The following is a 24,546-nucleotide window of genomic DNA, read 5'->3' on the forward strand; positions in this document are numbered from 1 at the left end:
ACAGGGTAACTACACACTGAGCAAGGTTCATGGTATAATTAATAGTTTAACACATAGTAAGTTTTAATCCCATAAATAAATAGGATTGGAATCTGAACTGTGTAAGACATTTTCTAAAATCTTGTCTATTATTTTCTCTTTCAGGAGAAGATGATGGTAAGTTAAAAGTCTCATTTTATGTTTGCTTCAAATGTAGAAGAAATGCCTTTAATGATCAAAATTTGATTTTTTCCTGTTTTTAATTCAAAAGAAAGTATCCTACTTTTTTTCAGAAAATAGCTACCAATCAATGGTGACCAAAAAAATAAGAATGTTTTTTATAATTTAAAGTTACCCTATGTTAGGGACTTTCCTGGTGGTACAGTGGTTAAGAACCTACCTGCCAGTGCAGGGGACATGGGTTCGATCTCTGATCCATGAAGATCCCACGTGCCGCGGAGCAACTAAGCCTGTGCGCCACGACTATTGAGCCTGTGCTCTAGAGCCCACGAGGCACAACTACTGAAGCCTGCGTGCCTGGAGCCCGTGCTCCGCAACAAGAGCAGGCACCGCAATGAGAAGCCCATGCACTGCAACAAAGAGTAGCCCCCGCTTGCCGCAACTAGGGAAAGCCCACGCGCAGCAACAAAGACCCAACACAGTCATAAATAAATAAATAAATAAATAAATTTATTTAAAAAAATAAAGTTACCCTATGTGTCAAGAGGACTGTGATGGGCATTGTAAAGGATAGAAAGATGTATAAAACATGCCTTCCCTCTAGGAGCTAAAAATATGTATAGTGGGAATGATCAGCACTGTACATACGTGATAATAAAGAAGTATTACATACATAGTGCAACAGTAGGTGGTATAGCTCTTCGGAGGTAGAACAGATCCTGCCTCACTGGGACAATTTACTGGAGGAGGTGGCATTTGAGATGGACTTGAATGATGGACTGGTTTAAAGCCTGAAGAATTGGATAGTGTGTGCTACTTAGATGACAGCATGGACCAAGGGGTTGAGAAAGGAAAAACAAGGCATGTTTGGGGAGAGTAGGAAAGACTTCATATATGGGGTACTTTAAAATTAGAAAGATGAGTAGAGGCCAGATTATTGAGGACCTTAGGAGCTAGACTTTTCCTGTTAGCAGCTGGGGCTTTTTGAGTAAACAAGTGAGATAATGAATGATGTTTTGTGTAAGAGTATCATCTAAGTAAGAGTATGTTGAATGAATGATTCTCTAGGAAGATGTTTGTGTTGTTTTGCTAAGGATGAAGACTCTCAGGAGGCAAAGTAATTCCCCACCATCTAATTTATCCCCTGGACTCCTTGCTCAACTCACCTATGTGTTGAGTTTTTATCATCATGCTTTGCTTTTCGCAATTAAAATAAGGATGAGGCCCGGAGATGGAAACAACCTAAGTGCCCATCTGCGGATGAATGGATAAAGAAGATGTGGCACATATATACAATGGAATATTACTCAGCCATAAAAAGAAACGAAATTGAGCTATTTGTAATGAGGTGGATAGACCTAGAGTCTGTCATACAGAGTGAAGTAAGTCAGAAAGAAAAAGACAAATACCGTATGCTAACACATATATATGGAATTTAAGAAAAAAAAATGTCATGAAGAACCTAGGGGTAAGGCAGGAATAAAGACGCAGACCTCCTAGAGAACGGACTTGAGGTTATGGGGAGGGGGAAGGGTGAGCTGTGACGGGGCGAGAGAGAGTCATGGACATATACACACTAACAAACGTAGTAAGGTAGGTAGCTAGTGGGAAGCAGCCACATGGCACAGGGATATTGGCTCGGTGCTTTGTGACAGCCTGGAGGAGTGGGATAGGGAGAGTGGGAGGGAGGGAGACGCAAGAGGGAAGAGATATGGGAACGTGTGTATATGTATAGCTGATTCACTTTGTTATAAGGCGGAAACTAACACACCATTGTGGAGCAATTGTACCCCAATAAAGATGTTAAAAAAAAAAAAATAAGGATGAGTATAGGAAGTATATTAACTGTTTTTTTATCTTTATTGACTGCCATTTTTCTTTTCACTCAGAACAATATTGGGCTAGAAATAGTTCTTTTAGCATAGTACACAAGGAAGGCCTCTTCATATTCTGGTCGTTAACTTTTCTCAAGAATTATTTTGAAAATTTAGGGAACTTTTTTATTATCTCTTAAAACTTAGTAGTTTTAGATAATTGAGGAAATATACTTAGGTTTATTGCTCAGGAAAAACGGAATTAATAATTTGATTTTCATATTCACTTTTTTCTGGAAGTTTTGAATAATGCTATGGTTATCAAAAGCAAATTTAAGATTGTTTCTCCTCATACTTATGGATATTTAAGCCTTCAAGTGAATAAGGTTTACATAATATTTTGACTGGAAGTTTTCTCAAAAATTTTACAAGTCAAAATGTCATTTATAAGAACTTTTTCCCAAAACTACTTCAGTAACTTTTGGACTTTATCTTCTAGAACCATATGCCTATTTTTCCATTACACATGAGCAGTGGACATATTCCTTAATCTGTCATGAGAAATGTTTTATAGACAATTTATTCTTATTTATGAATGACCATTTAAACATTTTAACCCAATTCTGTGTGTGTATAATTTTGATTGTTTTTGTTTTGTTTTTTAGGAGAATCGTTCTACACGTGGCTGGAAGGTAAATTTAATGTCTGCATTTTAAATTTATTGGCATCTTGCAAAAAAATGAATTGATTTATTTAATATATATTTGTAAGTTTTAGGATTCATTAAATCTTGACAATGTTTGAAAGAAAATAACATGTTTTAGGTTATTATAGTTTAGGATAAAATTATTTGAAAATTTTGAGGATATTGGTCAGCTAAAAACCAGTGTTATGGAAATATACAGGGCAGATGCGGTCATCAGGGTTCCAGAACTGGGTCCCAGTCTTATTTCCATTCTGTATGTAATACTCATCCAAACTACTTTTCTAGTAACCACTATGCAAGTCTGTTTTTTTAAGTAGAGGCATTCTTTTTGGAAGGAAGTACTTTTTTTTATATATGAAATTAAGGGAAGATGAATTTGAATTCAGAAGGTTTTAAACATGTTTACACATATAGTCTAAACTTGTCTAACTAAAGGATAAAGTAATATAGATCCCAATATATCATATACCTTCGCATTCTTATATTTTCTAGTGTTGAAATTATAAACGTTATTAATGGAAAGCTGAAACATTCTAGGATTTTAACAACTTTGGTTAATAACTGGATATATGCTGCTTTTAAAAAATTTACCAAATTGCCATTAATTTATGAAACCAAAAGTTCAAATATATTAATGAAAGATAAGCAAGTTGAATGACACTGGAAAATGGATATTTCATAGCCATAACCTTATAGGAACTCTACTGAGTTAAACTAAGCACTTAATTCCATTTTATCTTTGTTAATCAGTCGTGTTAACTTATGAACATGATTTCTCTTTGTGTTTTAATGAGCTTTTTTTTTTTTTTGGCTGTGTTGGGCCTTCGTTGCTGTACACGGGCTTTCTCTAGTTGCGGAGCACGGGCTTCTCATGGTGGTGGCTTCTCTTGTGGAGCACGGGCTCTAGGCACGCGGGCTTCAGGTAGTTGTGGCACGTGGGCTCAGTAGTTGTGGCTCGCGGGCTCTAGAGCTCAGGCTCAGTAGTTGTGGCACCCGGGCTTAGTTGTTCTGTGACATGTGGGCTCTTCCTGGACCAGGGATTGAACCTGTGTCCCCCGCACTGGCAGGCAGATTCCTATCTACTGCGCCACCAGGGAAGCCCAATGAACTATTTTTGATGTGCAGATACTGCTAGGAATTATATTGATAAATGGCCAATGTGGGAAGAGATGGTTATCTTTGTTTAATTAACTTTATTTTAAGAGCACAAATTGTGGAAAGCAGTATTTAGGTTAAAAGAGGTGGTCAGAGACTCTGCATATTGATAATGGAGGATGAGAATGAAATTTATGGGCGGTATCGGATTCTAGGGTATACTATATCAACCACTCTCCTAGTATCCTATTGATGGGAGTCTCTGAATATTGATACACAGTCCAGCGAGAACTCCTATTTGTAGGCAACTTTTCTGAGATTCAATTTCCTGATCTGGGGCACGAGAGTGGCACCAGCCATCCAGCTTACCTACACTGTGAGTGTAGATGATGCCTGTGAAAACTGCTTCGAAAATCACTAAACAGTGTACAAATGCCAAATAATAGTGTTAACAATATATCTAGCCCTTTTGTGAGAGAAAAAGTTATATATTGGTGTCCTGTAATTCAGTTGATGAAAATGAATTTGAATGAAATTAAATCCAGAAGAGGAAGAGGAGAACCACTTTCTAAATTGAATTGTTGGATTTGCCAGGCATTAGGGCTGGCAGCAGACCGCAGGCGGGGAGCACCTCTCCAGCACTTTCTGCTAAGAGTGTTGTGTGTCTTCTTGGTGCATTCACTTGGCTCATCTTTTATTATTAAGATTTTGCTTGAAGTTACCTAATTTTCACAGTTTACAGACGTACAGGTCTACTCCTTCCTTCCCTCTTACCACCCATCCCCTTTTAGGTAAGGGGCTTTGTGGGCTTTGCAAATTAGAATTCCCTCCTGGTTTTCATGTTCTCATTTTTAGGCATATGAATTTTCATGAGCTTTGCTTTGCCTGTTTTCCCTTCTCTTGTCTTTAGATATTTTACTGCTTAGAGAAGTAGGTTGGAAGGAAGAGGAAGTGAACTTCAAATCTGATCATTTTCGTACTTGATAACAGATTTGATTAAAAGTTTTACTAGAGAAGTTAATACCTAATGTTTTATCAAAGTTATTCATATTGTTTATATCCCTTGTTACCATAAGCATTCAAATTTGGCCATATACTTTTATGAAGAAGCCACAAAATAGAACTGAATTTCTACCTTTTGGTCTCTATCCGTGGTGATGAGAATGCTCTAGGAAGAATTTTGAATTAGGGAATGAGATCTCAAAATAATTATTTTTTCCTATTAGAAGCTACTTGCTTCAGAGCCATCTATGGTAGAACATAAACGGAAAGTAAGTTGAAGATCTAAAAGATCCTGAAAGGATGCAAAGTAAGCCACATACATACTCTTAAAAAATCCTTCAGCATATAAATGAGATTGTTTCTTAGTTTCCACTGTTGAAGCCCATTTTTCCCCATAGGGAGAGTAAAAAAACCAAAAAGCAAAAAAGACAAAACCAAACTCTGTTGGGTGGTAGGAAAGGGGAAAAACTAATTGTTCTGCGTCTAGTGTGGATTCTTAAAACTTTTTGCATTTTTATCTATTTTTAAATTTTTCTATAAAGAAAATTTCCTAAAAATGTTTCTCTTTTTTCATTGTGGTAAAATGTACACAGTATAAAATTTACCTTAAGCACTTCAGAATTTATTTAATAGCATTAAGTTCATTCACAATGTGTATTACTCTTATAATAGAAAATATTTTTAAATGGAGGCGGGGGTTGGATAGGATGGCGAAATTATCTTGACCTCTGTTTTGAGCAAAAGCCTCTGTGGCTTAAGAAGGCTACATAAAATAAATTTCCATCACATTACTGCACTCCATCTTGATATGGTTTTACTCACATAGTAAATAATCAGCACACGTTTTTTTTTTTTAATTGGCTGAAACTCCTGGATGTCTGTTTTCCAAGTTTTTGCTCCTTACCTGTGGAACATACAGTTAAGTAGAATTAGAGAATTCCAGGGCAAAGGATTAATAAGAACCACTAAAGAATCTGGAGGAAGGAGAGAAACAGAATTCAGTCTCTTCTTCCTCCACTAACAAGTAGGTTCAAATAAAGAACATCTATAGGGAAGGGAAAAGGAGAAACAGCTATTGTTACGCCAAAGCAGTGACTTTATATGTGCTTTAGTTTAGCCTAAACCACAAAAAATCTGTGCTGTTGCCTTCTGGGTAACATGAGGACTTTTCCAAGTGCATCTATAGTGTTTGGACCTCCAGTAGCCCAGACATTTGTATCTTATTCTGCACTAAGTTATCATACTCAGTTAACTCCATTCTGAAGTCAGAATCTTATTTTATCTTCTAGTGATAGTATCTCAATCTAATTATTTTATATTAGTCCTTGATTTGTTTTTAATGTCCTCGAATGTTAACTTTAAAAATAAGCCCATGTACCTAATCCTGTTGATTCAGTATTTTTGTTATCTAAATGGATGTGATTTCTTTTTCAATATTTTTCTGAATAGGTTTGTGTTTGGAGAAAAGAGTCTTCTATAAGCTTATATCGGGACTTCATGCTAGTATCAATTTACATCTATGCGCAAATTATCTTTTGGAAGGTAATCAGATTTTTTCTATTAGTATAAAAATTGTTGGGGAAAATACATATTCTCTATAGAGCAAAAATCCTGTTTATTAAGAGTGTATAATATATTTCCCTTTCTCTTTAGAAACCTGGGGTAAACCTACCTGGGGACCCAATATGAAAGAATTTAAACGCCGCTTCGACCCTGTGGAAACCAAGGGAGAAGGCCCAAGAAGGCTAAAGAATCTGTACTTTTTATATTTAATTGAGCTTCGAGCTTTATCAAAGGTGGCCCCTTACTTTGAGCGCTCAATTGTCGATCTTTACACTGGAAATGTAAAAGAGGATGCTGACACAAAAACCCTTCTACTGAATATCTTTCAAGATACAAAGTAAGAGTTGAATTGTCAGTGATCTGAAATTCTCCACTCTGTAGTTGAGTGAGGTAGTTCTTGAAATATTGATAAAACAAAAACTGACTCCTGAAAGTTAGGAAAAGGGAGAATTAGAACTGAGAAGGAAAGCGTTCCATAGAATGGCAGCATTTTAAAAATATTTCTGAAAATGTTGACTGAAAAGCATCTATAAAGCTTTGTTGCATAAACTTTCACACTTGAGAATAGGCTGTATTTTTTTTTTTTTTTTTTTTTTTTGCGGTACGCGGGCCTCTCACTGTTGTGGCCTCTCCTGTTGCGGCGCACAGGCTCTGGACGCGCAGGCTTGGCGGCCATGGCTCACGGGCCCAGCCACTCCGCGGCATGTGGGATCTTCCTGGACCGGGGCACGAACCCGCGTCCCCTGCATCGGCAGGCAGACTCTCAACCACTGCGCCACCAGGGAAGCCTCTAGGCTGTATTTTTAAATATAACTTTAAATTTTATGTAGTACCAAAATTTAATGCTACTTTAATGTTCTTTCTACCAATATTGTATTCTTCCAGTTGCTACTTAAATTCAGATGGTAATAGGTGCTAGCATAAGGTTAGATTACCTAAGAGGACATTAGCCTTACTTTCTACAATATAACCTTTAAAAAAAAATCCTGGGTGTATAAAACTGCACTTTACTGATTGTTAAAAATGAGCACAGAGGAGAGTTGGGTTAAGAAATGTCTAAGGTAAATTATGCATTAAATTTTTTAAAATGTTTTAAAATGTTAAGAGTTTTGTACATTTTTTCACACAGATTGTTTTTAGTTAATTTTTTAGGTTATTTTTGTCACGTAATTTCTTCAAAACATTACACTCTCATAAATTACAAAGCCCTCTTTATCTTGCTTTACTCTTTGATTGAATAGTTTAAACTCTTTGCTACCTTCCCACATTACCAAACCTTACACATGAGTAAATTCTGAATTTTAAATATTTGTAGAGATAGAAAATTCTACCAGAGCTTGAATTTTTCATCTGTAGCTTATAATATTTTCATTTCATTAGGTCCTTTCCCATGCACTTTGACGAGAAATCCATGTTTGCAGGTGACAAAAAGGGGGCCAAATCGTTAAAGGTAAAAAGTTCTTGACTGGGGGACCGGGTGGGGAACAGTTTACTGGTTGTGTTTTAATCCTGTTCATCTAAACTTTCTTTCCCAGTTCACCATCTTGTTGGTCTGATTGGATTTTACTATAAATGATACAAAAAGCTCTTTCTCAATTCCTTTCTCCTTTCTAGTTTGCCCAACTGCTTAGTGAATCCTCAGTCATACCTCTGACTAATGACACCTTTGTAAATGTCTTTTCAAAAGGCATTATTTTGAAAGTTTTCTTACTTTATTTTCTTTCATTTACTTATTGCTGTTTTGATGCGTCTTAAAAAAAATCATGCACTATTAGCCACTTTGAAGGCAGTAAATAGTATATTTTCTAATGTTTACTTTACAAAATGTTACAGTTTTGAAACTATTATGTTTTTGTCCTAACGGACTAACATATAAGGCAAAAATTACCTGTTGACCTGTGATGTCAGAAGGAGACTATATTTTAGGAACATTATGCAACTTGATGTTACAAGCACTTGGTTTTCATTTGCTTACAGTAATTAAGGAATACATTGTACCCTTACAGTGTTCATAAAAGTATTCGAAATTGACTGGCAAATAGTCTTCTGCCACAGCTCCACAATTTTTTATATGCGATTCTGAAATCCAAAAACTTGAACATTTTTCTTATGTTTGGTACAAATTAATTTGTTAGCAAAACCTAACCTGAACTGGTGTAAGGATATTTGTAATGTTTTTTAAAAAATTCTGCTTTGTATGAATGTTCTTACATTTTGTTGCAAAAACAGTCATGTATTTGATTACAGGGTGTTGCCATACACTCTGGTGGGGTGTTACATAATATATAGTGTGTGTACTACATTTCTAAAATCTCAAAAATTCTGAATTCTGAAACACATTTGGCCCCGAGATGTTTTAGATGTGGGTATGCTACAAGAATGAATACATTAGTAAGAGTTCCTTGGTATTTCTGAAATGAAGTAATTTAGCCACAACTATGTTTTAGTTTTGGAAGGTCGTTTTGTTTATGGTTGTTTTAGAGGTATATTAGTATTACAGTATTTAACATAATGCTAATTCATTTTTGTAATGCTTCCTATTTTCTTAGTGTGTATACAAATATTATACTTCTGATCAAGACAACTATAATTACGTATCTTTTTATAGATGAGGAAGGTAAGACTGAGAGCAGAGTAAGGTTTCACAGCTAGCTTTCAAGTTATAAAATGCTGGAAATTTGGTTTCCCGTTTTTCAAAGGTGTAGAAAGGAGAATATAAGTCCATTTTTCCATCTGCTCCAAAGAACATGAATTACATGGGAATGGAGAGCAAAGGAGTTTTTGTGTTCTATTTATGTTGTGTTTCTTTTGGCCAAGGTATTGATTCCTCCAAATGCTTTAAGTTTTTGGGTGACTCACTCCAGCTCTTTGCAATAAAATGTTTACCTCGGTGCAATAAAATGATTTTTATTTTCTATGTTTGCCCTGTGAAAAAGATGAGGAAACTTCCCCTTAGCTAGTTTTGTCCTCAGAGAAGGTGAGACTGACCTTAGAGTCACAGAAACCCATGCACAGATGCTCACAGGCATCTTAACTGTGTGGGAAACTAATACAGCAAAAGTCAAGGATCCAGTAAGCAAGCGTCCCTGGAGAAGCTGCATTAGCAAATGCGGGGGACTGTGAGATCACAGACCCCTTGTATAGCCCTGTGATCATCGGTGCTGATGGGGAATACATGTTATAAACATGGTGTGGTCCTAAGGAGAGAGATACGGACACTGATTATTGTTTTAGGACTAGCTTTCTGATTTAGACTCACACAAAACAATGCATCAAAAATAAATGAAACATAATATAGATGTATTTACCACTGGTTGTACACAGATATCAAATGGAAGCAGCAATTAAGCTCCTTCAAAGTAAAAATCGTGTATTATTTACTTTGGTGTCCCCTGTAGGGTACATGTTGGTGCTTTGCGTGGAGTGGCCCCTCAATCAAAAGTTTGTTGAATTAATATATAGAATGAATTTTATAAACTGCTATTAAAGTTAGCTGTTTTATGTGCCATGTTGTGCTATACAAATTCAAATACTTCATTGTTGAAAAACACAACTCATTCATTAATAAGCTTTGAAACTTCTATTATAATTCAGACAAATGCAGTTTAATTTTAAATGTCTGATTAGAATGAACATGTGTTCTGCCTTGTTAGGAGGAATTCCGGTTGCATTTCAAGAATATCTCCCGTATAATGGACTGTGTTGGATGTGACAAATGCAGGTTATGGGGGAAATTACAGGTTTGTGTGTTGTCTTCTGTTTTGAAACTATTACTAACCTTAAATTTCTCCACTGAAAAGTTGAAAGTTTTTACTAAGATGTCCTCATTGTTCATTGAATTAGAAATCCAAAGTGTGGTTTTTCTGTTTTATTTATAAAAACAATTAATATTAGACTCTCTGTGTTATATGTGTATGTATTAGGACGTTTTTCCTATTATTGTAGGTTAATGATTTTAGTTTTATTGTTTCTGTTGGTACAATCTCAGATTCATTTTTGGAGTTGGTGGTTATAAATAGAGTGTATTGGTATTTTATATACCTATATAAAAGGTAAAATATAATTATATAAGAAATTTAATTATAAAATTTTGGTCACTTAGTTTGTATCAATGATCAAAAGAAGGAGGCCCCCTAGTCACAAAATGGGAAAGTTCTGCCCAGCAGGCCCGTTTACCTAAATATTTCAGTGTAAAAAGGATTGTGTGACTGTTTTCTCTTTTACGAAGATGATATTAAGTCATAGAAAGTCAAGAGACAGAATTTTTTTAATGGAGGCTACACTGAAATCAGATTTTTCTTTTTCTCTGTTGCTAATAATTGAGAAATTATTAAGTGTAGGTATCACTATACCTATAAACTGATACTTATTTCTAAGTTTTGAATTGTTAGGGGCTATAAAGAATGCTTTCAGAGTTACATATTGAACACTGTAATCCTAATGTGATATTTTCTACGTTAAAAAAAGGCATTTTAGTAATTTGGAATAGTAGGATATGTATCCAAAAAGTGTTAAACTATTCAGATTTCCTTAACAGCTTAGATAAATTGATCATATGCATAATCTGTGAGGAAGTAGAAACTGTGTTTTACATAGTTGAACATTTTGGTGAAAAGTTCAGTTAATATGAATTTCCTGACTCTCATCACAGTGAGTGAGTATTCCTTTAAACCTTTATAGCAGTTATTATTATATGAATTTAATTAAAAGTTTATCACTATTTTCTTTAGACTCAGGGTTTAGGAACTGCCCTGAAGATATTATTCTCAGAAAAAGAAATCCAAAAGCTTCCAGAGAACAGCCCATCTAAAGGCTTCCAACTCACTCGACAAGAAATAGTTGCTCTTTTAAATGCTTTTGGAAGGTAAGAACTGTTTTCATAGTGAAGACTTTTGATTCCCCTGCTGGTTTCAACAAACTGCAAAGATCATCTTCTTTGCTAAAGTAGTCTGTTTTGCTTTGTTTTGTTGACAAAGAGGGAGCATTATTTTCATATAGCATCGTACCTGCACTCACAAGCCAGTTTCTCTACAGGTTACAGGAAAAAGTAATAGTTTCAAATTGCCGGCATTTCCCAGTTTGCCTTCTCAATTTTGTGGGGAAATATTCTCCTAATAAAATTCTCTTTAGCTGGCTTTAACTCATTCAAGTACAATAGCAGGAGTAAGGAGAGTTTGGCTCAGAAGGTGAGGAAAGAAAAAGACATTAAACCTTTCAGCTGCTCTGTGTCTTAATCTGAGGAGGCATTTTTCTTTCACTCATGCTTCCCCCATTGTTTCCTGTGTACATACATACAGTTTGCTTTTTGTTTATACCACAGATGGTTTCAAAAATAATTTGAATTTGCCTACAGAGATACATGCAGTACCAACTAAGTGAAGAATACAGAAGAGAAGGAAAAGAATCATAGAAAATCAGAGGAAACAATACTATACTGCCCTGGGAAAAAAGGCAAAGTCAAATCAAGGAAGAATTAAAAAAAGAAAGAAAGAACAAAGTAATACAGAGATTATAATGTTTTCTTAACATGCATTTTTAAGTTAAAAAGAGGCAGTTAAATTAAAAATAAATTAATTGCCCCTTCCCCATCTTAATAGCAAAGATTTCACCTCTTGTTCCCCTGTATTTAAAGGTGACCATGTAGGTTGAAATTTCAAACACAAGATAGACATAGCATGTCCACTAGTAATTGGTGTTTCATGAAGAATTCAGTCCACCCACTTATGAGGCTTTGTAGTAAGATAAAATAGGAGAAGCTGAATTAAATTTAAATTATTTGAAATCTAAATGAAAAAATATTTTAATCAATTTAAACACTTTTCATTGAAGAATAGTTGATGTACAGTATTATGTTACAGGTGTACAGTATAGTGATTCACAGTTTTTAAAGGTTATACTCCTTTTATAGTTATTATAAAATGTTGGCTATATCCCCTGTGTTGTACAATGTATCCTTGTAGCTTATTTTATACATAGTAGTTTGTACCTCTTAACCCCCTACCCCTATTTTGCCTCTCCCCAGTGGTAACCACTAGTTCTCTATATCTGGGAATCTCCTTCTTAAAACGTATTTAAATCTAAATAAAATTAAATTGAGAAAGAAGCAGATGTTAACTTCCTCAAAATTTCTCTGCGTCTCACAAGGAATTATTCACAAATGCAACCCTTCCAGCTAAGTTCTCTAACTAGAGCCTGCTAGTACCTTTTATTGCTCCCTAGAGAGTACTGGACTCAGAATCAGGTCCTAGCGTTCTAGAATCCTGGCCCTGCCATTTACTGGCCGCATGAGCTCAGGTACATCACTCCTTTCTCCCAGTTTGTTTCCTTTCTCTGTATAATGAAGAGGAGTAAAAACCTTTCTCACAGAGTTAACATGAAGATAAAACGAGGTCCTGTGTGACACTTTTAAATCACAAGACGCTACCTGAAGTCCATGGCCGTGGTGGGCGTGGGGATGGTGATTTACAAACACCATTGGATGTTTAGTGCCACAATATTTTCAGTACTTAAAAAATCGTCTTATTGTTTTTATGGCTAGACTAGATGTGAGAAACCTTTCTTTTCTTAAGGGTAATGACACTCAGGGTGAGATGGTTACACAAACAAGGTACAGCCTAATTTAATCTCCCTTTTCCTCCCCACAGAAAACAAATGGCAGCCACCTGCTTTTTAAATCTCTTTTAAAATATTCATCTTTCTTTCCCCCTAATATTAAAGTAATTCATGCTCATTATAGAAAATCTGGAAAAACATGTGAAAGTGTAATTTAGAAAATAAATTTAAAAATCACTCATAACCCTACCACCTAGGACGATTTCAACATTTGGCGTATTTTTTTAAATTAATTAATTAATTTATTTATGGCTGTGTTGGGTCTTTGTTTCTGTGCAAGGGCTTTCTCTAGTTGTGGCAAGCGGGGGCCACTCTTCATCATGGTGCGTGGGCTTCTCACTATCGCGGCCTCTGTTGTTGCGGAGCACAGGCTCCAGACACGCAGGCTCAGTAGCTGTGGCTCATGGACCTAGCCACATGGATCCGCGGCATGTGGGATCCTCCCAGACCAGGGCTCGAACCTGTGTCCCCTGCATTAGCAGGCAGATTCTCAACCACTGCGCCACCAGGGAAGCCCTTGGGCTATTTTTAATGTGTATTTTCCCACTACTTACACGTAAAAAATTTACGTACGTGTGTGTGTGTGTGTGTGTGTGTGTACATATTTACAGAGTTGAAACCATACATTTTGTATGCTTTCTTATCCTGTTTTACTTGGCATTACATTTAATCATTTCCCAATATTATTAAAATTTTTTTGTGTTATTTTTTTCTTTATTGAGGTATAATTGACATACAGCATTGTATTAGTTTCAGGTGTCCAACATAATGACTCACTATTTGTATATGTTGCAAAATGATCACCACAGTAAGTCTGGGTAGCATCCATCACCACACATACAGAGTTTTTCTTCTTGTGATGAGAACTTTTGAGATTTACTCTTTTAGCAACTTTTAAATACATAAGCACTATTTTTAATATAGGCCAATATTCTATTACATGGACATACCACAATTTAGTCATTCTGTTATTTCTTAGTCGAATTTAACTGTTTCCTTCATATGTATTCTATACATTTCTTACTTTTTCCTTAAAAAATATTACAGTTCTTAATAATTGTTAATGAGATACGTTCATTGTATCTTCCACCTGATTATCAGTCCATTTAAATAATAAATGATTTTGGCTGCACTAACACAAAAAATTATTGTGTTACACTTTGGGAGGGTTTGTGCATTTGTTCTTGTTAAGTGAATTGGTAGTTTTCTTGGTCTGACAACCTATATAATACAATTCTGCCTCAATTAGGGCAGCTAGGACAGCATTGCTTTGTCATGTGATGCTAGTGGGCAGAGACATACAGTGAGCATTGTCTTTGGTTCTGGCCAAGGAAGGCTGGGAAATGTGGTTTCTTTATCTTGAATACTCTGCAAATGTCTTTCCTACACTAACAGCCATTTTTTGATGGTTTCAACATTTATATCAAGGGCTTATTTTCCAGGGGACAAATTAATATACCTGTTGGCTATTAAAATATATTTTAGTATCCCTGTAAAAGTACCGGTAAAGCAGTAGGTAAATGCAGGTACACTCTGTGCCTTCCTGTGTCTGTCTTATAATAGGGAATGTGGAAAATCTCTCTTGTGTAATAAATTGTGAGGTCTGGAATGCATCTTCACAGAGATTCTGGTCCCATATAGTGCTGGCGAGTTTGTACTCCCCACGTAAAAGGTAACCTACGGTTAATTTGTATGATAACCTTTGAGTTTTCTGACACTCTTCATTCTGTATCTATATCAGACTTTGAGCATACTTTTTTCGCTGCTCTTTACTAAACTCTCTTTTCTTTAGTTATGGACCTTGGTTTCTACCGTATCTTCATATGTATTTTGATAGGTATTTTTAAAAACAGGTACTTTGAGGTACAGCATATGATTTTACACATTTATTTTGTTTAATAATCATAATGTTTTTTCGTAATAAGTAAACACTGTTTCAGTCCTCTAATATTCTGAGGATTAGAGTAAGAATTCATTTTCTGTTAATCCTACAGCTTGTAAGAATATAAAGAAAATGTTTTTGAGACCATAACGGACATAGATTTTTTTTGAGAGGACATATGGTCTTGGGATCTGATGAACTGGTTAGAACCCACCTACTCTACTAGCTGAGCAGCCCTGGGAAAATTACTTGATTTATTTGAGCCTCAGTTTTCCTAAAATGTAAAATCAGTGTTAATTTTATCTACCTTGTGGAATTTTTTTTAAACAATTAATGAGATTATATCTGTGATGAGCTTAGAACGTTGCTTACCATACGTTAAGCTCTCAATATAAGAAAAGCTATTATTTATTAAGTTCTTAAAGAAATGAGCTCAGTACTGCATTCTACATTATCTTAAGCTATAGAAAGAAAAACATTAGATTTTTATTGTATCAACCCTGAATTGTACCTAAGAATAATTGAGCTTATAGAATTTTATTTTTATGATTTCCATTCTAGAGTTTTACTTCTGGGTCTGGGCTCAGAAGCATTTCATTCATTTATTCACTCAATAATTTATTGAACACTATAAATATGGGTGGATGGAGGGCATAGGGATTCATCAATAGACAGAATAAATAGAACCTGTGCCTTTGTGTTAAAACAAATTAGTGTTTGGGTTAAAACAAATCCGTCTTTGGGGAACAACAAGAAAGAAGCGGATTTGGAGAGTAAAGTGCAAAATGAATTTATAAGGCCAATGTAAATGATTTGAGATTCTTTATTGTAATGAATTACCATACCACTGTTCCCATCATTAATCTAGAATCTGTTGATAATATGAAGTAACTGGCTTCCTTTGCCCCTTCTAAACCAAGAGTAGCGAACTGCAGCTCTGTTTTGTCAGTCTTTAATAATTATAGCATATGCATTTGAAAATGGAAGCTTCACTGCTTAGTGTTGTTTACAGCATTTTACTTTCGATTTTGCTTTCAAATTGTAGCCCATATAACAGCATCAATAATTTGAAATGTGTACACATCATATTAGCTGTGCTAATATGCTTTCTTTTTTCTCTTGTAGGCTTTCTACAAGTATAAAAGAGTTACAGAATTTCAAAGTCTTACTACAACACAGTAGGTAATAGAGGCTTTTATATGTCTAATTAGAGACATAAAGTGACTGTGTGAAGCCTTTTTAGTCTTGGACATTTCAGCAGAAGGAGACTAATCTTCAGACTTCAAGAATTCTGAACTCTTAAAGAGAAAATTCAAATGTTCACTTGAATATTTATGCTTCTTAATAGATTATCAATTAGAGATATTTGTAAAGGAAGTATATACTTTTAAAACATGTAAACTACACTAATTCTGTATTTAATTCCATGTGTTTCCATCTGTTGAATATTCTGCTATTCCATTTGTTTAGAATTGGCTTTGTGCTTATTCTATTCTTTGTTTCCAGCTGTCAAACTTAAATGACTATGTCTCCATCTGAATAATACTGTTAACTAGTCTATTATGGAAAAGGAGAGCTAGGGAGCAAATGTTGCTTAGGGCAGGTATCAGTGACAAAAATTCATCAGTTATTTTTAAATGTATTTTTAGCCTTGCCTAGCTCTGTGTATCACCTTCTGTAATATGGAAGTGTCAGTGTGATCAATGACCCTTTCAATGTATAGTTATAACTTAGAATCCCCAAGGCTTCGGTTTCATTGGTTTTTATTGAAGATTTTAGGTGGTTGTTGTTGTGTTTTGCTTTGGTCTAAAGGACCTGCTTCGGCAAAGGTGAATAAGTACTATCCCCATGCTACCCAGCCAGATTTCACGTGCCTGCGGTGGGCTGGCTCAAGAGGATTCTTTAGAACCTGTGAATTAGAACCTGTAAATCAGTTTCTATTGATTGTGTGTTTCTTTGCCCCTACTCCAATTTTAGAAATTTTTGTTTAATAAACCAAAAAAATTGCATAAATACTTGTTTAAGTTTCCATCTTGATAAAATTTGAATGGAATTGTATGGATTTATAACACCAAATGAAAACACTATATACACAAAACTTACTATTTTAAAGTAAGCATTTTTAAAGGACTTTATTTCAGAATACAGTCTATGCAATGCTCTTTCAATCTGATTTTCTTTGGTAGGGTATTTAAGTAGATAAATTAATTCATACCTTCTCTAAGCTTCCCCTTTCCCCACCTTTTCTTTTTTAGTTCTTTGTATATAAATGGTACTTCATGTGACTTGTACCAACAGATGACTTCATAAGTCCTAAACTGTCATTTTTTAAACCTAGGATTTAAATACCCTTAATATTTAAAATATTGATTATTTTAAAAGGTGTTAGTATATATAATGTGATTAATTCGGAAGGTTGCATCTGTGTAGAAGTCACGCGGGTATCAGTCTTTCATGAAGTAAATAAGTGCTCTTAAACCCATATCTTATCCTGCCAAAGTCTGAATGTGTTCACTGATGATTTTTAGTGACATATTTTAACTTGTATTTAGTTGGCTTATCCCTTTTAAAAATACTTAGCCAAAAATAAAAAATAAAAAAAAAATAAAAAAAAATAAAAAAATAAAAATAAAAATACTTAGCCATCCCTTGGAGGTCTATGGTTTGAGGGAGTAAGATCTCACTATTTAATTATTTTCTTACCCCATTTCTAACCTTTATAGACCTGGAGTTTTCATTTTGTTGTTGACAGTGGTGGTATTTCTTTTAAGTTGAATAAAACAGGCTGACTTGGTTGGAGGCTCCTCTACTTTTTCTTTTCATTTTTAGGGATGCAAGTTATTGTCTGGTGGGAGAGGGGGACCTTCAGGTAAATTTGTCTAAAAAGTGAATATCTAAGTAATCTTGCTGGTAAATTAATAAGAATTATTCTTAGTGTTTTTCAGAGTCTAAGAAAATGTGAATGTTTTGCACTTTGTCTATTATTACTGTAAGTTTAAAAATCTTTTTGGTAGTGTCACTTCATCGTTCCCTCAGTTAAAGATAAAGGCTATTGTTTAAGCTCTGTTTCCTGGAGAAGATCTTTGGTCATTTCCATTTCTTGCTTCTTTCCTTTACTGTGATTTGTTTCAAGATTAGTTACAATTGTGTATTAGAGTGAGTTCTAGGATTAAAAGATCTAGTTAGGGTAAAAAGTTCTTTTAAAGGTTTTAACAGATCTTTCACTACCAAGAAAATAAACAAATGAAGTATTCTTAAGCTGAAATCTATTTGATTATTTTACCATAAATTAGATTGTGGCGGGCAGCCTACATTTTTGTGTATGTGTGTGCTTTTCAAATGAATGTGTATGTGATAGGAATCTTTGTTTTGCGAGCCTGGTGATGTTTTATGGTCCTTGTGATATAAACTTTTTTCCAACTCACATACCTTTTTGTTGTCAAGTGATACTAGAGTACCGACTGCATTGTGAAAATGCTTGGCATTTTGTCTTTATCTCATCACCTAATTTAAAAGTCCAACACTTGATGATGTAACTTGACAGAAATGATTGTACCAGCTGATAAAGTAATGAAAAGGAAGAAAAGGAAAATATTCCTTCCTTCAATGGCATAAGTTTATTTTTTTTTCTTAAGTGGCATCTATGTAAGTTAGAAATACTGTATATTAAAACTGATAAATTTAAGTGTTTCTCTTGTGTTGATTCTTAGATTATGAGGAGGATCAGACAATATTAGTAATAGTTTTTACAGTTTTGAAATCTGATAAACCCAGCGTTTTATTTTGACATTTTAACATTGTGAGTTACTCAGTACTTATAATCTCTGTACGTATATGAAACACTGTGCCATGTTTTACAGCTTTATCTAGGTGCCACTGTATATAAAAAAGGACAGCTATTTTGATCTCCGTCAGCATTGCCTTCATCTGGAAATTTGGGAACAGTTCACAGTAAACCTCTCAGCAGTTTGCAAACTGAAGTACCTGCAGAAACCATAGCTATTCACCAAAATACAGACTGGGTGCATGGTACCATGGAAATTATTTGGTAAAACAAAACAACATAGACACACACCAAATTTACGTGTACTCTAAGTAACATCTACAGGCGCAGCTTTGATTTTGAACAGAATTCCAAATAATTTGCTGTTGTACCCACCAGATTATAGAAAATGTGAATTAAATGTTTCTGCCATCTTCCTATCTTGTTCTTTTTTTTTTAACCCCCTTTTAAATGTTTCCTTTTATGAGATGAAAACTGGTTATAATTTGGGTGAAGGGAGAAACTAGTCTGTGGTTGTTTCTTTTTAAAATCATAATTGCACTCACTGGCAGCCACTGTTGAAGGGCTTTGCATGGATTTATCTTCTCAGCAACGCTAGCAGGTAAGTACAATTACTTCTCTGTTTTTAAATATGAAAACTGAGGATAAGAGAGGCTAAGTAACTTATCCATAGTCGGAAATTCTAGGTTGTGGGACTAGAATTTGAAACTAGAAAGCCTGACTCTGTAGAGTCTTGGCTCAGAAGGTGGTGTATTTGCGTTAGTTTATAAATTGGCTTATTACCATTCAACTAAAAACTGGGGACTTCTGGCATCTTTTGATTGGTATTGAGTCATAAAGCTTTTTAAATATACTTATTTTATTTTTTGAAAAGGTAATAACATTCACATGGTTCAAAAACCAAAAAATGTACAAAGCTCTACAGTGGAACGTTGTCTTTCTTGGGCCCAACTTTCCGTACTGGGCATCCTTCCCCTGCCCTCACCATCAGTAACGTCTGTGCTTGGCTTCTTATGTTTCCATCCATACATCTTTAAGGCATATACCAACAAATACAAAAAGTCTTATTTTTTCTCTCATTTTTACCCAAAGAGTGGCATCATATACGTACTGTTTGCTTTTTATTCCCCCCACTTAGGTTTTCTTGGCAGTCTTCCCATGTCAGTAGATAGCTTAATCACTTTTTTTTTTTTTAGTAACTGCTTGGTATCCCATTATATGACTATGCAGTCGTTTAATTAGCCAATCTCCTATTAATGGGCATTTGGATTGTTTCCAGATATTGTATTGATGCCATTTTACACATATGTAAATACGTACTTGTAAGTCTAAATTCCCCCAAATGGAATTTTTGGGTCAAAGACCATGTGCATTCATAATTTTGAAAGATATTAGAATATTGCTCTCCACAGGGGACGGCTGTCAATTCACATGCCCACCTTCAGTTGAAGGCAGTATCTGCTCCTCCAGCCAATACCGGTGTTATTAAAAAGCTGGATTCTTGCTCTCCTAAGGTGCAAAAATTATGTATCAGTGTATTTTAGCTTGTATTTTTCCTATCACGTGTAAGGCTGACTACCTTTAATATGTTCAAGAGCCATATTTCCTTTCGTGTTCATAACTTTTACCCATCTTTCTACTGCACTGTTGATCTTATCAATTTCTAGGAGTGCTTTATTTGAGATGTTCATACTTTGACTGTAATAAGCTGTACTTTTTTTTTCTCCAGTCTGTCTTTTGACTTTGCTCATGGTGGTTTAGCCATGGAGATTTCTTTGTCTTTATGCAGTCGAATTTATTGTTTTAGTGGCTTCCAGACTTCTTGATAATTAAGAAGGCCCTTTTCACTCCACAGCAATAATTCACCTATATTTTCTTCTAGAACTTATAATATGACTTTATTTTTTTAGATCTAAATTTTGACTCCTTGGAGTGTATCCTGGCATAAAATGCAAGTTAAGGATCCAACCTAATTTTTTCCCAGACGATTACCCAGTTAATCCAGTACCATTTATCGAACAGCTCATCTTTTTTCCTCACTAGTTTGAGATGCTATGTGTATCTCATCTAAAATCCTGGGTTCTCTATTTCATGGATCTATTCACTCCTGTACCTGTACCACATTGTTTTAACTACTCAGGGCCTATGTTTTAATACCTGGTACATTGGCCCCCTCTTATCTCCCCTGCCCCCTTTCAAAATTTTAAAATGATTTTTTTTAGCTGTTCTTGTTTGTTCCATAGGAGCTTAAAAAAATAAAGTCCTTTAACATAAGAATCATGCTAAAAACTCTGCCCACCTCAGTGTTTTCTCTGGAGCGTTGCCCTTTTAACCACATAATGTGTCACTGTTCTTTTGATACTTCACCTGATAAAAATCTACTTTTTATTATCTGTTGTGTTAATCATTTCAGTATTCTAGTTGCCAGCGCCCAAACAGGTGAGAGCAAAGAGACAGAACGTGAGATGCCTGTGTAGACAGAATTTCATCTCAGTGCTTCCGTTTTAAGACCTAGTTCTCAAATCATTCTTAGAAGCTGTCTTGCTATACAATCCTTATTTCCTTTTTTACTCCATTATGGATTCTTTGTCCAAAAGTTGGATGTCTGTCAAAGATTCATAACAAAACAGGGAGGGGCCCTTAAATGAGTATTAATCTTCTAAAATTAATATGCAGTGTATAAAAGTGCAAGTGCAAGAAGTCACCTTAAAAAAGCCCCGGTGATATATACCAGAAGAAACGGGATTTGAATATTCACTCACTGTTCTAGGAGCTGGGCATATAGCAGTGAACGAAACAGACATATCCCTGCCATCGTGTAACGTATGAATTCTATAACCTCACTAGGTTATATCTAGTTGATAGCGAGAATGCACCCAGAGGAAGACTACAGTTGACCCTTGAACAACATGGGTTTGAACTGCACGGGTCTACTTAACATGCAGATTTTCTTCAGTATATACATACTACAGTACTATGTGATGCGTGGTTGGTTGAATCTGCAGATTTAGAACCGGAGATACGGAGAGCTGATTACAAAGTTACATGTGGATTTCTGACTGCCTGGGGGTCAGCCCCCTAACCTTCACGATGTTCAGTAATCAACTGTGTATCAGTCGAAGAGGAATAGGTAACACAGAAACCTGTCTAGTGGAGAAGGTCCCCTCGATGTGAATGAATCTTATTTGCTTGACAGTGCCATCAAGTTGTCACAGGCTGATTAAAACCGTCTACCTACCACCCCTTGGTCAGGGCAGAGTCTGCGTTCACCATGCATCGTTCTGATATCATTTAACTTTTCCGTGCGGATTTCCTTCACAGACTGTATCTCCAAATGGGTAAGTGTTCTGCTGTCCTTTAACAGGTTTTCAGTCTGCAGACCTGAAGCCCAGACTCTAGGCTAGTGAACGCACCAAGGGGATAGCACACCAAGGATATACAGTAGCACAAATTGAATGGCGCTGGTAAAGCATTATTTGGTTATCCTAAACTTACCCTTTCTATACCTCAAATCAGTGCCGTCAAGGAGCACGTATGACTTGGGACTGCAAAGAAACGGGAGGGACTGTTGTAGGTTAGCAAGGGTCGTGGGAAATTGAGGGTCAGAGTCAAGAAAGGTCAGAGTGACAGGGATCAGCAGAGAAGAGAGAGATTTTGAAGCTCATACAGGCTGAAAAGAAACAGGTCATGGATCCAGCTGAAGAGAGCAGGCAGCTCATCTCTAGTTCTGACTAGGTTCTTAAAGTTCAGAGACAGAAAACATATTCTGGAGATAAAAGACTCTAATATTCTGAGTGGTAGGGCACCAGGCTCCAAAAGGACAGATCAGGTTTGGAGGCTAAAGAATGAATGCTGGCAAGGTATGATTAGTCTCTAGGTAAACGGGGTAGGTCCCAGCGACAGGTCAAGGGATAGAGATAGAGGTACGAATCCAGCTTTAGAGGAACCAGGTAGATACCATTAGGAGCTGCTGAGTCAACAGGTTTGGATCTGAGGACTTTGAAACTCCTACTTGATGACCTGGCAGCCAGTCTCAGAACCCCACACTGAATGAACCCACATCAGTGCCCAGGCCCAGAGGAGCTGAGTGACAGGTACGGGGAATGAACCCAGAGATCTAGGTTGGAGGCACACGAACATCAGCTGACTTTTAAGGTATTTTGACCCTTTGGTGCAAGGGCTCTTCATAAATACATACCTGCTAAGCGCCAAGAGTAGGGTTAATGTAAGGGTGGTGTTGTGTCCACAGGCTGGGCCCACAGACACAAGTACTGAGCCCAGGGTCTAGCACATAGTAGGTGCTCAATAAACACTGACTGAATTCCACTTCCTTATCCTCATGGTCCCTTTAAAAAAATGTTTCCTCACTTTAATCCGTTTGTTTATAGTCTTTGAGAAGAATTCCACTATTTAGCTTGATCCTTTCCAAAAGCTCCTCCATCTGGACTATGAAGTCTTAAGTAGTAGTATGCATAGTTAGAAATGCTTCCAATTAAAAAAAATTCTCACCTATATGGAATAAAAATTAGAAATGCACATTAGATGTGTCTTTGATCAGCCCTATACTTTATCATGCAGTAATCTAAAGACACGAGAGCAAGGGTTTTTTTTTTAAAAAAACAAAGTTTCTTTATTTGGAAATCTTGATAGTTTCAAATATTTAGACCCATTTAGTTCTAATATAAGTTCATCTTTATGGTTAAAAAGTAAAAGCAATATTCTTGTAATACTATGTAAACGTAAATGAGGACCTTTTTCTCAAAGCACTTCTCACGCTCTAGGATTTACTAACACTTATTCCTTTCCTCTTAATAGGGGTTAATTGTTCAAGGCCAACAAAGAGCAGTTCTTCTGGATTTTGGTAAGAGAGAAAATTGGGGGATGCATTAGCAAGTGTGCCTGATGTAAGCAGCTAAACACAATAACCAGCATAGTCATTAGCAGTGTGCCCGACACATTCAAGAAAGAACTGGCATAGCTAAATGTGACTGGTGTGTGTATACTTTAAGAATCAAAACCTCTTAGAGTCCACAGCTCTGTGTGTTACACTCCGGGTGTTTTAATCATCAGCCCAATTAAATGGGTTAATTGTAGAAAGGAAAAAGAGCCACTGAAGGACATCTTACAGGCAGACCTCATTCTACTGTGCTTTACTTTATTGCACCTCAGATGCTGCATTTTCTACAAATTGAAGGTCTGAGGCAACCCTGCATTGCACAAGTCTATCGGCACCATTTTTTCAACAGCATGTGCTCACTTTGTGACTCTGGCACATTTTGGTAATTCTCCCAATATTTCAAACTTTTTTCATCATTACTATATTTGTTAAGGTGATCCATGATCTTTGATGTTACTACTATGACTTGAAGGCTCAGATAATGGTTAACATTTTTTAGCAATATTTTTAAATTAAGGTACATACATTGCTTTTTAAGATATAATGCTACTGCACACTTCATAGACTACAGTGTAGTGTACACATAACTTTTACATGCACTGGGAAACCAAAAAAAATCATGTGATTCAGTTTATTGCAATGTTTTGCTTTATTGCAGTGATCTGGAACCAAACTGCAGTTATCTCCAAGGTCTGCCTGTACACAAATCAGTTGGAATTCTTTAGAAAATTAACTCCATAATTAACTCTGTTATGCATATTTCCAGTGGATGCACAGGAACATTCACATGCAGCCTTTTAGTGTTGAATCAGACTTAGCTAAATGATGGTACAAAATTTTCAGTGATATTGCCATACTTCCCCATACTTTTTTAACGTTCCAATTATGGGAGTTTTAATTTCATCATGTTGCCTTAAAACAAGAGGACAGTTGGGTATTTTAGAACCAGTAATCACCATTCCTTGCTTTCTCTTGGCCTTTAGTATTTCACCTAGGAGTAGCTTTGTTAGTGTACTTGGCAACACAAGTAAA

The 24,546-nt window shown here is 35.8% G+C and overlaps 1 protein-coding gene across 3 annotated transcripts in view; it reads left to right on the forward strand.

Annotated features, from left to right (window-relative positions):
* ERO1B (endoplasmic reticulum oxidoreductase 1 beta) overlaps positions 1-19,033 on the forward strand; it is a 64,020-nt gene extending 44,987 nt beyond the window's left edge. The window contains exons 9-16 of one of the 3 annotated variants that reach the window (XM_067711020.1): positions 145-156; positions 2,639-2,665; positions 6,226-6,318; positions 6,430-6,676; positions 7,720-7,789; positions 9,993-10,079; positions 11,070-11,203; positions 15,959-19,033. In XM_067711020.1, coding sequence (XP_067567121.1) covers positions 145-156; positions 2,639-2,665; positions 6,226-6,318; positions 6,430-6,676; positions 7,720-7,789; positions 9,993-10,079; positions 11,070-11,203; positions 15,959-16,019 — 731 coding nt within the window. In that variant the 3' untranslated portion in view covers positions 16,020-19,033. Of the gene's footprint in view, positions 1-144; positions 157-2,638; positions 2,666-6,225; positions 6,319-6,429; positions 6,677-7,719; positions 7,790-9,992; positions 10,080-11,069; positions 11,204-11,692; positions 12,740-15,958 lie in introns of those variants that run through there. The other 2 variants (XM_067711022.1, XM_067711021.1) reach the window with 2 other exon arrangements.
* The last annotated feature ends 5,513 nt before the right edge of the window (positions 19,034-24,546 follow it).

The sequence above is a fragment of the Pseudorca crassidens genome, chromosome 16 (genome assembly GCF_039906515.1).
Source record: "Pseudorca crassidens isolate mPseCra1 chromosome 16, mPseCra1.hap1, whole genome shotgun sequence".
Lineage (NCBI taxonomy): Eukaryota > Metazoa > Chordata > Mammalia > Artiodactyla > Delphinidae > Pseudorca > Pseudorca crassidens.